This window comes from Bufo gargarizans, chromosome 3 (assembly GCF_014858855.1).
Source record: "Bufo gargarizans isolate SCDJY-AF-19 chromosome 3, ASM1485885v1, whole genome shotgun sequence".
NCBI lineage: Eukaryota > Metazoa > Chordata > Amphibia > Anura > Bufonidae > Bufo > Bufo gargarizans.
The window spans coordinates 6,876,983-6,893,413 of NC_058082.1; the positions used below are offsets into that span (position 1 = coordinate 6,876,983).

General features: G+C 51.7%; 1 protein-coding gene across 1 annotated transcript in view; it reads right to left on the reverse strand.

The window, feature by feature from the left end:
• XNDC1N (XRCC1 N-terminal domain containing 1, N-terminal like) overlaps positions 1-16,431 on the reverse strand; it is a 34,619-nt gene that overhangs the window by 3,646 nt on the left and 14,542 nt on the right. The window contains exons 4-7 of the mRNA XM_044284046.1: positions 14,601-14,755; positions 13,040-13,116; positions 12,533-12,726; positions 12,272-12,374 (exon numbers count right to left, since the gene is read on the reverse strand). Of these exons, the coding sequence (XP_044139981.1) occupies positions 12,272-12,374; positions 12,533-12,726; positions 13,040-13,116; positions 14,601-14,755 (529 nt within the window). The remainder of the gene's footprint in view (positions 1-12,271; positions 12,375-12,532; positions 12,727-13,039; positions 13,117-14,600; positions 14,756-16,431) is intronic.

The following is a 16,431-nucleotide window of genomic DNA, read 5'->3' on the forward strand; positions in this document are numbered from 1 at the left end:
CATTTATGCATGTTGTTTTGCCTTGTTACCTGTACACCTTCCGTGACATTATAAGCCGCCAAAACCGTCTTAAGCATGGATCCGGTTTCACTTTTGGCTGAACGCTTCCAGGGTCTTTCATTGGAGGTAGCTGACCTCCGTAAGACTTTTTCTCAGCTTCAAGTGACCGGTTCAGCTTGCGTTCATGGAGCTTGTTCTGAGCCTAAGATCTCGCTCCCGGATACGTTCTCCGGGGGTAGTGAGAATTTTGTGCGTTTTAGAGAGGCTTGCAAACTCCATTTTCGCCTTCTTCCCCTTTCCTCTGGAGATGAGGAACGGAGGGTGGGGATCATTATATCGCTGCTCAGGGGTAACGCTCAGTCCTGGGCCTTTTCGCTGCCGGAGGGGGCACGGCCTCTCCGTTCAGTGGATGAATTCTTTTTAGCCCTGGGTCAGATATATGATGATCCGGATCGTATTGCTCTGGCGGAGTCTAGACTACGTCTCTTATGCCAGGGTAAACAGTCCGCAGAAATATACTGCTCAGAATTTCGGAGATGGGCAGCTGATACTGGTTGGAATGATGCTGCACTCCGAAGTCAATTTTGCCATGGTCTTTCAGAGGGATTGAAAGATGCATTTGCCTTTCATGAAAGGCCTATTTCTTTGGACTCTGCTATGTCTCAGGCCGTTCGTATTGACAGGCGTCTTAGAGAGAGAGGAGAGATCTCTCCTTCCTGTCATACTCGGTCCCAGGACTGTGCAGCGGTCCCATTCTGTGCGCAGGGGTCTCAGTCGCTGTCAGCCCCTTCTGAGCAGGAGCCCATGCAGCTGGGGTTGATTGCTTCTTACAATAGAAGATTCAGCTCGCATGGGAGGGTTTGTTTTTGTTGTGGAGGTATTAATCATTTGGCAAATATTTGTCCCTCTAGGAGATTCAGGCAGTTCTCTGGGTATAATAAAGAAACAAAGAGGAAAAAATCTTTGAAAAATGTTCCGTCTGTTACTATTGGCAGGGTTGAGGCGGAAATTGAAGGTTTTCCGTTTGCTTGTAGTTCCCGTTTTGTCCTGCCGGCTAGGGTGGCGCTAGAGAGCAAGAACATTTTTTGTGAGATTTTTGTGGATAGTGGAGCAGCGGTCAATCTCATTGATAATCAATTTGCGATAACTCATGGTTTCCAGGTGTGCGCTTTGAGAAAGGATATTCCTGTTTTTGCTATCGATTCCGCTCCACTTTCTCAGAAATCATTAAAGGGCATAGTTCACAATATCCGTTTGATTGTGAGTGATGCTCATGTTGAGGATGTGTCATGTTTCGTCCTTAGCGGTTTGCCCACCCCTCTGGTGTTGGGGCTGCCCTGGCTCACTAAGCATAACCCCACCATTGATTGGCAAGCGAGGCAAATAAATGGTTGGAGTGACTTTTGCAGAGAGAATTGCCTCATGACATCTGTTTCTGAGGTTGCTACTAAGACTATACCATCTTTTCTCTCTGAATTTTCGGATGTCTTCTCTGAGAGTGGAGTTCAGGATTTGCCCCCGCACAGGGAGTACGATTGCCCTATTAATCTCACCCCAGGCGCCAAGCTGCCTAAATCTCGTTTATACAATCTTTCCCAACCTGAGAGGATCGCTATGCGTACTTATATCTCTGAGAGTCTGAGAAAGGGACACATACGACCCTCGAAGTCACCTGTTGCCGCTGGTTTTTTCTTTGTTAAGAAAAAAGATGGTTCTTTAAGACCTTGTCTGGATTTCAGGGAGCTGAACAATATCACAATTCGTGACCCTTATCCGCTTCCTCTGATCCCGGACCTATTTAACCAGGTTGTTGGGGCTAAAGTCTTTTCCAAATTAGATTTAAGAGGGGCATACAACCTGGTCAGGGTCAGAGAAGGGGACGAATGGAAGACGGCCTTCAATACCCCTGAGGGCCATTTTGAAAACTTGGTTATGCCTTTTGGTTTGATGAATGCCCCAGCCGTTTTTCAGCATTTCGTGAACAGCATTTTTTATCATTTGATGGGAAAATTTGTATTGGTGTATTTGGATGACATTTTGATTTTTTCTCCCGATTTCAAAACTCATAAGGAACATTTACGTCAGGTCTTGCTCATTCTGCGGGAGAATAAATTATATGCGAAACTGGAAAAATGTGTGTTTGCGGTTCCAGAAATTCAATTTCTGGGGTTTCTTCTCTCCGCTTCTGGTTTTCGCATGGACCCCGAGAAGGTCCGCGCTGTGCTTGAGTGGGAGCTTCCTGAGAATCAAAAGGCGCTGATGCGTTTTTTGGGCTTTGCCAATTATTACAGGAAGTTCATTTTGAATTATTCTTCTATTGTTAAACCACTCACTGATATGACCAGAAAGGGGGTAGATTTTTCTTCTTGGTCAGTAGAGGCGCGTAAGGCTTTTTCTGATATCAAGGAGAGTTTTGCTTCCGCTCCCATCTTGGTGCAACCTGATGTTTCGTTACCCTTCATAGTTGAGGTTGATGCTTCTGAGGTGGGTGTGGCGCCGGTCTTGTCTCAGGGTTCCTCTCCTGCCAATTGGCGACCGTGTGCCTTTTTCTCAAGAAAAGTCTCCTCCGCAGAGAGAAATTACGATGTGGGAGATAGGGAATTGTTGGCCATCAAGTTGGCTTTTGAGGAATGGCGCCATTGGCTAGAGGGAGCCAGACACCCTATTACCGTATTTACTGACCATAAAAATCTGGCCTACTTGGAGTCAGCCAAGCGTCTGAACCCGAGACAGGCCAGATGGTCGTTGTTCTTTTCTAGGTTTAATTTTGTTGTCACGTTCCGCCCTGGAGTTAAGAATGTGAAGGCAGATGCCCTGTCACGTTGTTTTCCGGGAGGCGGGAATTTTGAAGACCCGGGTCCCATTTTGGCTGAAGGTGTGGTGGTCTCTGCTCTTTTTCCTGAATTGGAGGCAGAGGTGCAGGCAGCCCAGTCAGAGGCTCCTGATCTTTGTCCTCCTGGGAGGTTGTTTGTGCCTCTCGCTTTAAGACACAAGATTTTTAAAGAACACCACGATACGGTCCTTGCTGGGCACCCGGGGGTAAGAGCCACACTGGATCTCATCGCTCGGAGATTCTGGTGGCCTGCGCTTCGTAAGTCGGTTGAGGGTTTTGTGGCAGCCTGCGAGACTTGCGCTCGTGCCAAAGTCCCTCATTCACGGCCATCAGGTCCTCTCCTTCCCTTACCCATTCCTTCCCGTCCTTGGACACATCTGTCCATGGACTTCATAACGGACCTGCCTCGTTCCTCGGGGAAGACTGTGATTCTGGTGGTGGTGGACCGTTTTAGCAAAATGGTGCATTTCATCCCTTTTCCTGGTTTGCCCAATGCTAAGACGCTGGCGCAGGCATTTATTGATCACATTGTCAAATTGCACGGTATTCCTTCAGACATAGTCTCTGATAGGGGCACGCAGTTTGTTTCCAGATTCTGGAAGGCTTTCTGTTCTCGCTTGGGGGTTCGGTTGTCATTCTCTTCTGCTTTCCACCCGCAGTCGAATGGTCAGACAGAGCGCGTCAATCAGAATCTGGAGACATATCTGCGTTGTTTTGTGGCGGAGAATCAAGAGGATTGGTGTTCTTTTTTGTCCCTTGCTGAGTTTGCTTTAAATAACCGTCGTCAGGAGTCCTCTAAGTCACCATTTTTTGGTGCATATGGGTTTCATCCACAGTTTGGGACTTTCTCGGGAGAGGGGTCTTCTGGTTTACCTGATGAGGACAGATTCTCCTCGTCTTTGTCATCTATTTGGCAAAAGATTCAAGATAATCTAAAGATCATGAGTGAGAGATATAAGCGTGTGGCGGATAAGAGACGTGTGCTTGGTCCGGACCTGAATGTTGGTGATCTGGTGTGGTTGTCTACCAAGAATATCAGATTGAAGGTTCCCTCCTGGAAGTTGGGTCCTAGGTTTATTGGGCCTTACAAAATCCTGTCTGTCATCAATCCTGTTGCCTACCGTCTTGATCTTCCTCAGACTTGGAAGATCCATAATGTTTTTCATAAGTCCTTATTGAAACCTTATGTTCAACCCATTGTACCCTCGCCTTTGCCTCCTCCTCCGATTATGGTTGATGGGAATCTTGAATTTCAGGTCTCTGGGATTGTGGATTCTCGTCTGGTCCGCGGTTCTCTTCAGTACCTTGTTCACTGGGAGGGGTATGGTCCTGAGGAGAGGATGTGGGTCCCAGTGACGGACATTAAAGCCTCTCGTCTCATCAGGGCTTTCCATAGGTCCCATCCTGAGAAGGTGGGTTCTGAGTGTCCGGAGTCCACTCGTAGAGGGAGGGGTACTGTCACAACCAGACAGCTGAGAAGCTCTGACAGAGGCCTTTCAGAACCTCCTCTTTGAGTTTCTGTGTTGTGCTATTCAGCTCCTCCTCTCCTTAGCCTCTCTCAGCTGTCATGTGTTGGACTAATTGCTTCCCTTTAAATTCTTCCCCAGAAGGCTTTTCTGGGCGGCTTATATTTCTTCCTGGAGTATGTGTGCATGCCCATCTGGTTCTCCTCTCCTCTACAAAGTTAAGTGTTGAACTGTTATCTGTTATTTTCTGTTTGCTGGATCCCAGGTGACCCTGACTCCCTCCGTGTCTGGTGTAGAGAGCCGGTGGTCGTGTCCCCTCACTATTGTAGGGTGCTCAGGGGTTATATAGTCAAGGTACGTGGATATGCATACCTCCACCATTCGGATCTATGCATAGGCTAAGCAGCCAGGGAAAGTGCCAGGTCTTCTACAGGGGTCTCCCTTTTGTTCCTTAGCTGTTGGATCCAGCGAGTCATTTATGCATGTTGTTTTGCCTTGTTACCTGTACACATTCCGTGACATTATAAGCCGCCAAAACCGTCTTAAGCATGGATCCGGTTTCACTTTTGGCTGAACGCTTCCAGGGTCTTTCATTGAAGGTAGCTGACCTCCGTAAGACTTTTTCTCAGCTTCAAGTGACCGGTTCAGCTTGCGTTCATGGAGCTTGTTCTGAGCCTAAGATCTCGCTCCCGGATACGTTCTCCGGGGGTAGTGAGAATTTTGTGCGTTTTAGAGAGGCTTGCAAACTCCATTTTCGCCTTCTTCCCCTTTCCTCTGGAGATGAGGAACGGAGGGTGGGGATCATTATATCGCTGCTCAGAGGTAACGCTCAGTCCTGGGCCTTTTCGCTGCCGGAGGGGGCACGGCCTCTCCGTTCAGTGGATGAATTCTTTTTAGCCCTGGGTCAGATATATGATGATCCGGATCGTATTGCTCTGGCGGAGTCTAGACTACATCTCTTATGCCAGGGTAAACAATCCGCAGAAATATACTGCTCAGAATTTCGGAGATGGGCAGCTGATACTGGTTCTACAGGGGTCTCCCTTTTGTTCCTTAGCTGTTGGATCCAGCGAGTCATTTATGCATGTTGTTTTGCCTTGTTACCTGTACACCTTCCGTGACACCTCTACATTTGACTGCTGTCCAGTCCTGATGTCAGCAGAGAGTGCACCTCCTCATCAGAATGCTCACCCTGCACTCTGCTGTACCGCACTGCGGGGATGTAGTGACCTCTACATGTGACTGCTGTCCAGTGTCTGATGTCAGCAGAGAGTGCACCTCCTCATCAGCAGGCTCACCCTGCAATCTGCTGTACCGCACTGCGGGGATGTAGTGACCTCTAAATGTGACTACTGTCCAGTATCTGACTGTCAGCAGAGAGTGCACCTCCTCATCAGCAGGCCCACCCTGCAATCTACTGTACCGCACTGCGGGGATGTAGTGACCTCTAAATGTGACTACTGTCCAGTATCTGATTGTCAGCAGAGAGTGCACCTCCTCATCAGTAGGCTCACCCTGCAATCTGCTGTACCGCACTGCGAGGGTGTAGTGACCTCTACATGTGACTACTGTCCAGTGTCTGATGTCAGCAGAGAGTGCACCCCCTCCTCATCAGCAGGCTCACCCTGCACTCTGCTGTACCGCACTGCGGGGATGTAGTGACCTCTACATGTGACTGCTGTCCAGTCCTGATGTCAGCAGAGAGTGCACCTCCTCATCAGCAGGCTCACCCCGCACTCTGCTGTACCGCACTGCGGGGGTGTAGTGACCGCTACATGTGACTACTGTCCAGTGTCGGATGTCAGCAGAGAGAGCACCTCCTCATCAGCAGGCTCCCCCTGCACTCTGCTGTACCGCACTGCGGGGATGTAGTGACCTCTACATGTGACTACTGTCCAGTGTCAGATGTCAGCAGAGAGTGCACCTCCTCCTCATCAGCAGGCTCACCCTGCACTCTGCTGTACCGCACTGCGGGGATGTAGTGACCTCTACATGTGACTGCTGTCCAGTGTCAGATGTCAGCAGAGAGTGCACCTCCTCATCAGCAGGCTCACCCTGCACTCTGCTGTACCGCACTGCGGGATGTAGTGACCTCTACATGTGACTGCTGTCCAGTGTCAGATGTCAGCAGAGAGTGCACCTCCTCATCAGCAGGCTCCCCCTGCACTCTGCTGTACCGCACTGCGGGGATGTAGTGACCTCTACATGTGACTACTGTCCAGTATCTGACTGTCAGCAGAGAGTGCACCTCCTCATCAGCAGGCCCACCCCGCACTCTGCTGTACCGCACTGCGGGGATGTAGTGATCTCTACATGTGACTACTGTCCAGTATCGGATGTCAGCAGAGAGTGCACCTCCTCATCAGCAGGCTCCCCCTACACCCTGCTGTACCGCACTGCGGGGATGTAGTGATCTCTACATGTGACTGCTGTCCAGTGTCTGATGTCAGCAGAGAGTGCACCTCCTCATCAGCAGGCTCACCCTGCAATCTGCTGTACCGCACTGCGGGGATGTAGTGATCTCTACATGTGACTGCTGTCCAGTGTCTGATGTCAGCAGAGAGTGCACCTCCTCATCAGCAGGCTCACCCTGCAATCTGCTGTACCGCACTGCGGGGATGTAGTGACCTCTACATGTGACTACTGTCCAGTGTCGGATGTCAGCAGAGAGAGCACCTCCTCATCAGCAGGCTCACCCTGCACCCTGCTGTACCGCACTGCGGGGATGTAGTGATCTCTACATGTGACTACTGTCCAGTATCGGATGTCAGCAGAGAGTGCACCTCCTCATCAGCAGGCTCACCCCGCACTCTGCTGTACCGCACTGCGGGGGTGTAGTGACCGCTACATGTGACTACTGTCCAGTGTCTGATGTCAGCAGAGAGTGCACCTCCTCATCAGCAGGCTCCCCCTGCACCCTGCTGTACCGCACTGCGGGGATGTAGTGACCTCTACATGTGACTGCTGTCCAGTCCTGATGTCAGCAGAGAGTGCACCTCCTCATCAGCAGGATCACCCTGCACTCTGCTGTACCGCACTGCGGGGATGTAGTGACCTCTACATGTGACTACTGTCCAGTGTCGGATGTCAGCAGAGAGAGCACCTCCTCATCAGCAGGCTCACCCTGCACTCTGCTGTACCGCACTGCGGGGATGTAGTGACCTCTACATGTGACTGCTGTCCAGTCCTGATGTCAGCAGAGAGTGCACCACCTCATCAGCAGGCTCACCCCGCACTCTGCTGTACCGCACTGCGGGGGTGTAGTGACCGCTACATGTGACTACTGTCCAGTGTCTGATGTCAGCAGAGAGTGCACCTCCTCATCAGCAGGCTCCCCCTGCACTCTGCTGTTCCGCACTGTGGGGATGTAGTGACCTCTACATGTGACTACTGTCCAGTGTCTGATGTCAGCAGAGAGTGCACCTCCTCATCAGCAGGCTCACCCTGCACTCTGCTGTACCGCACTGCGGGGGTGTAGTGACCTCTACATGTGACTGCTGTCCAGTGTCAGATGTCAGCAGAGAGTGCACCTCCTCATCAGCAGGCTCACCCTGCACTCTGCTGTACCGCACTGCGGGGGTGTAGTGATCTTTACATGTGACTGCTGTCCAGTGTCAGATGTCAGCAGAGAGTGCACCTCCTCATCAGCAGGCTCCCCCTGCACTCTGCTGTACCGCACTGCGGGGATGTAGTGACCTCTACATGTGACTACTGTCCAGTCCTGATGTCAGCAGAGAGAGCACCTCCTCATCAGCAGGCTCACCCCGCACTCTGCTCTACCGCACTGCGGGGATGTAGTGACCTCTACATGTGACTACTGTCCAGTGTCAGATGTCAGCAGAGAGTGCACCTCCTCATCAGCAGGCTCACCCTGCACTCTGCTGTACCGCACTGCGGGGGTGTAGTGATCTTTACATGTGACTGCTGTCCAGTCCTGATGTCAGCAGAGAGTGCACCTCCTCATCAGCAGGCTCACCCTGCACTCTGCTGTACCGCACTGCGGGATGTAGTGACCTCTACATGTGACTGCTGTCCAGTGTCAGATGTCAGCAGAGAGTGCACCTCCTCATCAGCAGGCTCCCCCTGCACTCTGCTGTACCGCACTGCGGGGATGTAGTGACCTCTACATGTGACTACTGTCCAGTATCTGACTGTCAGCAGAGAGTGCACCTCCTCATCAGCAGGCCCACCCCGCACTCTGCTGTACCGCACTGCGGGGATGTAGTGATCTCTACATGTGACTACTGTCCAGTATCGGATGTCAGCAGAGAGTGCACCTCCTCATCAGCAGGCTCCCCCTACACCCTGCTGTACCGCACTGCGGGGATGTAGTGATCTCTACATGTGACTGCTGTCCAGTGTCTGATGTCAGCAGAGAGTGCACCTCCTCATCAGCAGGCTCACCCTGCAATCTGCTGTACCGCACTGCGGGGATGTAGTGATCTCTACATGTGACTGCTGTCCAGTGTCTGATGTCAGCAGAGAGTGCACCTCCTCATCAGCAGGCTCACCCTGCAATCTGCTGTACCGCACTGCGGGGATGTAGTGACCTCTACATGTGACTACTGTCCAGTGTCGGATGTCAGCAGAGAGAGCACCTCCTCATCAGCAGGCTCACCCTGCACCCTGCTGTACCGCACTGCGGGGATGTAGTGATCTCTACATGTGACTACTGTCCAGTATCGGATGTCAGCAGAGAGTGCACCTCCTCATCAGCAGGCTCACCCCGCACTCTGCTGTACCGCACTGCGGGGGTGTAGTGACCGCTACATGTGACTACTGTCCAGTGTCTGATGTCAGCAGAGAGTGCACCTCCTCATCAGCAGGCTCCCCCTGCACCCTGCTGTACCGCACTGCGGGGATGTAGTGACCTCTACATGTGACTGCTGTCCAGTCCTGATGTCAGCAGAGAGTGCACCTCCTCATCAGCAGGATCACCCTGCACTCTGCTGTACCGCACTGCGGGGATGTAGTGACCTCTACATGTGACTACTGTCCAGTGTCGGATGTCAGCAGAGAGAGCACCTCCTCATCAGCAGGCTCACCCTGCACTCTGCTGTACCGCACTGCGGGGATGTAGTGACCTCTACATGTGACTGCTGTCCAGTCCTGATGTCAGCAGAGAGTGCACCACCTCATCAGCAGGCTCACCCCGCACTCTGCTGTACCGCACTGCGGGGGTGTAGTGACCGCTACATGTGACTACTGTCCAGTGTCTGATGTCAGCAGAGAGTGCACCTCCTCATCAGCAGGCTCCCCCTGCACTCTGCTGTTCCGCACTGTGGGGATGTAGTGACCTCTACATGTGACTACTGTCCAGTGTCTGATGTCAGCAGAGAGTGCACCTCCTCATCAGCAGGCTCACCCTGCACTCTGCTGTACCGCACTGCGGGGGTGTAGTGACCTCTACATGTGACTGCTGTCCAGTGTCAGATGTCAGCAGAGAGTGCACCTCCTCATCAGCAGGCTCACCCTGCACTCTGCTGTACCGCACTGCGGGGGTGTAGTGATCTTTACATGTGACTGCTGTCCAGTGCCGGGTGTATAGCCTACATTACCCATAATGCACTGCAGCAGGTAGCTCACACTGAACCAGCAGTGGACAGCAGGGGTATAAGACATGATGTAACACTGGAATTCTGAAAGATATAATGCAGCAGCAGAATTATGAATGCAGCCCTAGATATGATTGGAGTAGAAGACATGATTTACCGTAACTGAACCTTATATTTAGCATTTTTTTTTTTACGTGTTTTTTTTAATGTATTGTGCCCCCCCCCCTCCTCCTTGCTTACAGCAACAACATCTTAATTCGCACTTATTAAAAGTACCTTACCAGGCCAGTGCTCCGGGTCTAATTACAAGCTGCAGGCACTTCCAGGATCACGTGCCGTACATTGTGCGTGTGAGGGAAAGCAGAAAGGCGTACATTTTGTGTTCATTTTATATCTATGTATAACCTGCACTTACATTAGAGGGGGGTTTATCCTTGGAAGAAAGCAGTACAACCTCCACAGTGGGCCCCTACTCCCCCCAGGCTGGTCATTAAATTTATTATCTCAAACTAAACATATTAGCTCAAAGCTTGTCTCCACTATGACACCGTTACTGCGTTTGTCTGTGTATAAATACGTGCACTGCATTACGGGGAACACATCTTGTATGTGTCTCTGTGTCCGTCACCTCGAGGCGGCTCACTCAACTTCAGAACTATCGGTTTGCAACCACATGCATGTGATCCCTGCCTGGCTACAACCCACAGTGCATAATACTGGGAGAGCCATTAGTTAAGAGCTGTCATCTTGATATCGCAGAATTAAACCTTGAGGGTTACGAAGAGGAGATGGTGAACTGACCTGGAGGGAAGCTGACGACTGGGAGGAAAGTCTGGCCCTGGAGGAGGGCAGTCTGCAGAACTCTGAAAGGACTGGTAAGAAAGTCTGGCCCCGGAGGAGGGCAGTCTGCAGAACTCTGGGAGGACTGGGAGGAAAGTCTGGCCCCGGAGGAGGGCAATCTGCAGAACTCTGAAAGGACTGGTAAGAAAGTCTGGCCCCGGAGGAGGGCAGTCTGCAGAACTCTGAAAGGACTGGTAAGAAAGTCTGGCCCCGGAGGAGGGCAGTCTGCAGAACTCTGAAAGGACTAGTAAGAAAGTCTGGCCCCGGAGGAGGGCAGTCTGCAGAACTCTGGGAGGAAAGTCTGGCCCCGGAGGAGGGCAGTCTGCAGAACTCTGGGAGGAAAGTCTGGCCCCGGAGGAGGGCATCTGCAGAACTCTGGGAGGAAAGTCTGGCCCCGGAGGAGGGCAGTCTGCAGAACTCTGGGAGGAAAGTCTGGCCCCGGAGGAGGGCAGTCTGCAGAACTCTGGGAGGAAAGTCTGGCCCCGGAGGAGGGCAGTCTGCAGAACTCTGGGAGGAAAGTCTGGCCCCGGAGGAGGGCAGTCTGCAGAACTCTGGGAGGAAAGTCTGGCCCCGGAGGAGGGCAGTCTGCAGAACTCTGAAAGGACTGGTAAGAAAGTCTGGCCCCGGAGGAGGGCAGGCTGCAGAACTCTGGGAGGAAAGTCTGGCCCTGGAGGAGGGCAGTCTGCAGAACTCTGGGAGGAAAGTCTGGCACTGGCGCAGGGCAGTCTGCAGAACTCTGGGAGGAAAGTCTGGCCCCGGAGAAGGGCAGTCTGCAGAACTCTGGGAGGAAAGTCTGGCCCTGGAGGAGGGCAGTCTGCAGAGGACTGGGAGGAAAGTCTGGCCCCAGAGGAGGGCAGTCTGCAGAACTCTGGGAGGAAAGTCTGGCCCTGGAGGAGGGCAGTCTGCAGAACTCTAGGAGGAAAGTCTGGCCCTGGAGGAGGGCAGTCTGCAGAACTATGGGAGGACTGGGAGGAAAGTCTGGCCCTGGAGGGGGGCAGTCTGCAGAGCTCTGCTTGGGCATCGCTGAGCCAGGTGTCTTTCTGAGGAGGGGGTCAGTACTGGAGAGGCTGCCTATACCAGGAGGGAGCCAAGAAGGTTGGATGGTACTGCTCATACCTGCTAGGCTCCGACTGGGTGCAGGAGGGGCTGTGCGGACATCATATAGCAGGAGAATGGCCGCCCTGAGGCCTGTAGGGTGGTCTGGTTAGGTCAGTACTTTGGAGTAGGAGGAGGGGTGGGTTGGAAAAGGGATCTTGGAGTTGGACCACAAGTACCAGGCATCGCCCTTCTATTTGCGTGCAGAAAGTTGAACTAGGAGTTACAAGACCTGAAAGGGTCTAGAAAAAAAGGTCAAGGACAGGCAGAAATGTGTGCAGGACTGGCAGGGCGTGGAGGTGTATGTGGGGTCAGCACGGCGTGCAGAGGTGCGCAGGAGTCACCCCTGTCCGGGACAGCAGTTAGAGGAAAGTGATGCTTTTAGGTTGGGGTATCCCTTTAGGGGCAGCAGAGTGACAGCCCCTCTTCTCTATTACACATCTCTCTCCTGCTTACAATCGGGGTCTCTACAGTCATCTTACCTTCTTCGGGCCTCCACCATTTTCAGCCTGTGACGGTCATGTAGGGTCACATATTCCTTCTGTGAGGGGTGGAGTCTTGCTGTGACGGTCTCAGGACAAGAACCTGTGAGGACAATAAGAGGGTGGAGGATGAGAGGGGTCCAGACAGTGAACCCCCCAAGAACAATCATCCAAACAGCTGTAAAGTGGAGAGCCCCCCTTAACCCAACCGCCACCACAGCAGTAAAGTCTCGTGTGATGACCCCCATGTCCTGTACCCACCGGATGACACGGGACTGTCTTCTTGCTGACTGCCTCCACCATGCAGGGGGATGGGCGGGCTCGGAGGCACTGTGATTGGCCGGCTGCGTTTGCGGGATTTGGCTGCAGATAGCTGGAGCATGCGGGCGGAGCGGCTCATACAGGCCGGGGCTTTTCTCTGGAGCTTTTCTCTCAGTTTCTCCTCAATATGATTCCTAATGGTAAAGACATCAGATGTGAGGGGGGGAGGGGCAGAGACTGCACCCCCATAACTGCACTGTAGTAATAGGTGGGGTGGGGGCAGACCCCCAGGGAAGACGGCAATCATCCATCACCTATGGTGGACTGGCCTGCAGCATGATGGAAACAGGAAGCCATCTGGTCATGTGATGACCACTGCTGTAATGCAGGAAAGCTACAGTGTAAAGCATAGGGGCCAGTGCAGGTGGAATGCAAGCCACAAACCTAGAAAACTCATATCTAATATCTGGAAGAATTGGATTAGTGTGCCCACGGGGGGCTTCTTACCAGGCCTCTGGGTCCTCGGTGCCCGCTGTGGATTTTATTCTGGAGTGAAGGGGAGACACTGGAGAAGACCTGGAGCCCTGTAAGAAGAAGAGAGTGTAAGAGAGCAAATGACACAATCAGTTTCCTCCTCCTGGGCAGGCGCTGTCTGCAGTCTCCTCCTCCTCCTGGGCAGGCGCTGTCTGCAGTCTCCTCCTGGGCAGTGGCTGTCCACAGTCTCCTCCTCCTGGGCAGGCGCTGTCTGCAGTCTTCTCCTCCTTCTAGGCAAGCGCTGTCTGCAGTCTTCTCCTCCTCCTGGGCAGGCGCTGTCTGCAGTCTCCTCCTCCTACTGGGCAGGCGCTGTCTGCAGTCTCCTCCTCCTACTGGGCAGGCGCTGTCTGCAGTCTCCTCCTCCTACTGTGCAGGCGCTGTCTGCAGTTTCCTCCTACTGGGCAGGCGCTGTCTGCAGTCTCCTCCTCCTACTGGGCAGGCGCTGTCTGCAGTTTCCTCCTACTGGGCAGGCGCTGTCTGCAGTCTCCTCCTCCTACTGGGCAGGCGCTGTCTGCAGTCTCCTCCTCCTCTTGGGCAGGCGCTGTCTGCAGTCTCCTCCTCCTCTTGGGCAGGCGCTGTCTGCAGTCTCCTCCTCCTACTGTGCAGGCGCTGTCTGCAGTCTCCTCCTACTGGGCAGGCGCTGTCTGCAGTCTCCTCCTCCTACTGGGCAGGCGCTGTCTGCAGTCTCCTCCTCCTCTTGGGCAGGCGCTGTTTGCAGTCTCCTCCTCCTCCTGGGCAGGCGCTGTCTGCAGTCTCCTCCTCCTCTTGGGCAGGCGCTGTCTGCAGTCTCCTCCTCCTACTGTGCAGGCGCTGTCTGCAGTCTCCTCCTACTGGGCAGGCGCTGTCTGCAGTCTCCTCCTCCTACTGGGCAGGCGCTGTCTGCAGTCTCCTCCTCCTCTTGGGCAGGCGCTGTTTGCAGTCTCCTCCTCCTCCTGGGCAGGCGCTGTCTGCAGTCTCCTCCTCCTCTTGGGCAGGCGCTGTCTGCAGTCTCCTCCTCCTCTTGGGCAGGCGCTGTTTGCAGTCTCCTCCTCCTCCTGGGCAGGCGCTGTCTGCAGTGTCCTCCTCCTCTTGGGCAGGCGCTGTCTGCATTCTCCTCCTCCTCTTGGGCAGGCGCTGTCTGGTCACACAGAGGCTCCTCCTCTGTCACTGGCAGTCAGTTAGTCTAAGTGACCGCTCCCTCTCCCAGTTCCTCCTGGCAGTCAGTGACAATGACAGACCTCTCCCAGTTCCTCCTGGCAGTCAGTGACAATGACAGACCTCTCCCAGTTCCTCCTGGCAGTCAGTGACAATGACAGACCTCTCCCAGTTCCTCCTGGCAGTCAGTGACAATGACAGACCTCTGCCCTCTCATGGAGCAGAGACATGCATGATCCCTGATCTGGGATCTCCGTCAGAGACATCGCCCTCGTTTATACCCCTGAGGTGACATGATGAAAAACAGGGAGTTCTGGGTACAGTACCGTCTAGTGATGTCATCGGGGAGGGAGGAGGCAGCTAACTTCTACTATACGACAGAAGATCTGGCGGTGCGTACCTGAGGAGCTGGCCGCCCGTCCTCTTCCTCCTCGCTCAGGGTGGATCGGATACGGATGAAGGACAGGCCGAACTGCTCCTGCTTGTTGAAGGGCTGGGAACACGTGATCCGGAGCCGATCCCACCGCTCCGCCGCCGCTTCTCGTAAGAAATCTCCTGAGGAGGATGCAAAGTATACGAGACGTTAGGGCAGTCAGTGAGGCGGCTGTACCTTTCTATGTCACGCTCTAGTCACATTATATATTCAATTCACATCCAGAGCTGCATACAGCTAAACCGTATCTTCAGGCACATCCAGCACTGAATCCAGTCAAACCATGTTAAACTCCAGTCACATCCAGAGCTGCATCCAGATAAATAATCTTGTCTCATAAGGGTCTGCTTTTAGTTAATCATATGTCATATTCCAGTCACATCCAGAGCTGCATCACGTCAAATCATATCTCATGCTCCAGTCATACCGGGAGCTGCATCCGTTTGAATCATAGCTCATACTCCAGTCACATCCAGAGCTGCATCATATCTTATGCTCCAGTCACATCAGGAGCTGCATCCAAATAAATTCTAACTTATACTCGAGTCAAAGCCAGAGCTGCATCACACCAAATCTGTCGTACATTTTCATAAGTGTATAGTCTTATCTGAAGATATTATAGTCTAAATATCAATGCTCATTGCCTTTAAGAGTAGAGACAGATTCAACCAGAGTCTAATATTTCTCTATAGGACTGAAACAGGCCGAGATGATCTTAACTAATGACTTATATAATATGTCATCTATGTATAACAGTGTGTAGAGATATATATATATATATATATATATATATCGTTTAGAATATATATTTTATGCCATGTATATTCCACTGATTGGATATAACCTTAGAAGGTTTAGAAAGTATTGAAGTTGTCTTGCTACTAATTGGGTTTCATGAGGAGAGCTGAATATTATTAGCCAGCCATGTGGGCAAGTTAATGAACCCGGATGTCAAGTAAAAGGGCCCATTGTCCCTAAAGAAACAGTAGAAGATGGTGACTCCAACATGTCTAGATTATGGGTAATTAAAAGTGTCAGGAAGAAACCCTTAATGCTGATTTATACTGGATAGGTTAAAAAGGTCATGTGAATGTATCATTAGGTATTTAGAATGAATGTTGAAATTGTTATGTGGTACAACAGTGCCATCTAGAGGTAGATGGACGATATTATATTATTTTATAACTTGTTTTCTCCAGCATATCAAGGGTTAAGATGACATCATAGTAATATTAACATATGTTACACCCTCCTTAGTTGATTGGGAGATCATAATCCAGGAGGTGGTAACGTAAGATATCAGGCAGGATAAGAGAACTGGTCCCATCCGAAACTCTGCCAATCCTTGACTTGGTAATGTATATTATTTATCGCTTGTGATATTAATGAGATATTCCTCTCAGCATATAGTCAAGAGTTCCCATACTGTGGGAACGTATAGTGTTACTTAACCACTTCAGCCCCGCTAGGTGAAACCCCCTTCATGACCAGAGCACTTTTTACACTTCGGCACTACACTCCTTTCACCGTTTATCGCTCGGTCATGCAACTTACCACCCAAATGAATTTTACCTCCTTTTCTTCTCACTAATAGAGCTTTCATTTGGTGGTATTTTATTGCTGCTGACATTTTTACTTTTTTTGTTATTAATCAAAATGTAACGATTTTTTTGCAAAAAAATGACATTTTTCACTTTCAGCTGTAAAATTTTGCAAAAAAAACGACATCCATATATAAATTTTTCGCCAAATTTATTGTTCTACATGTCTTTGATAAAAAAAAAATGTTTGGGCAAAA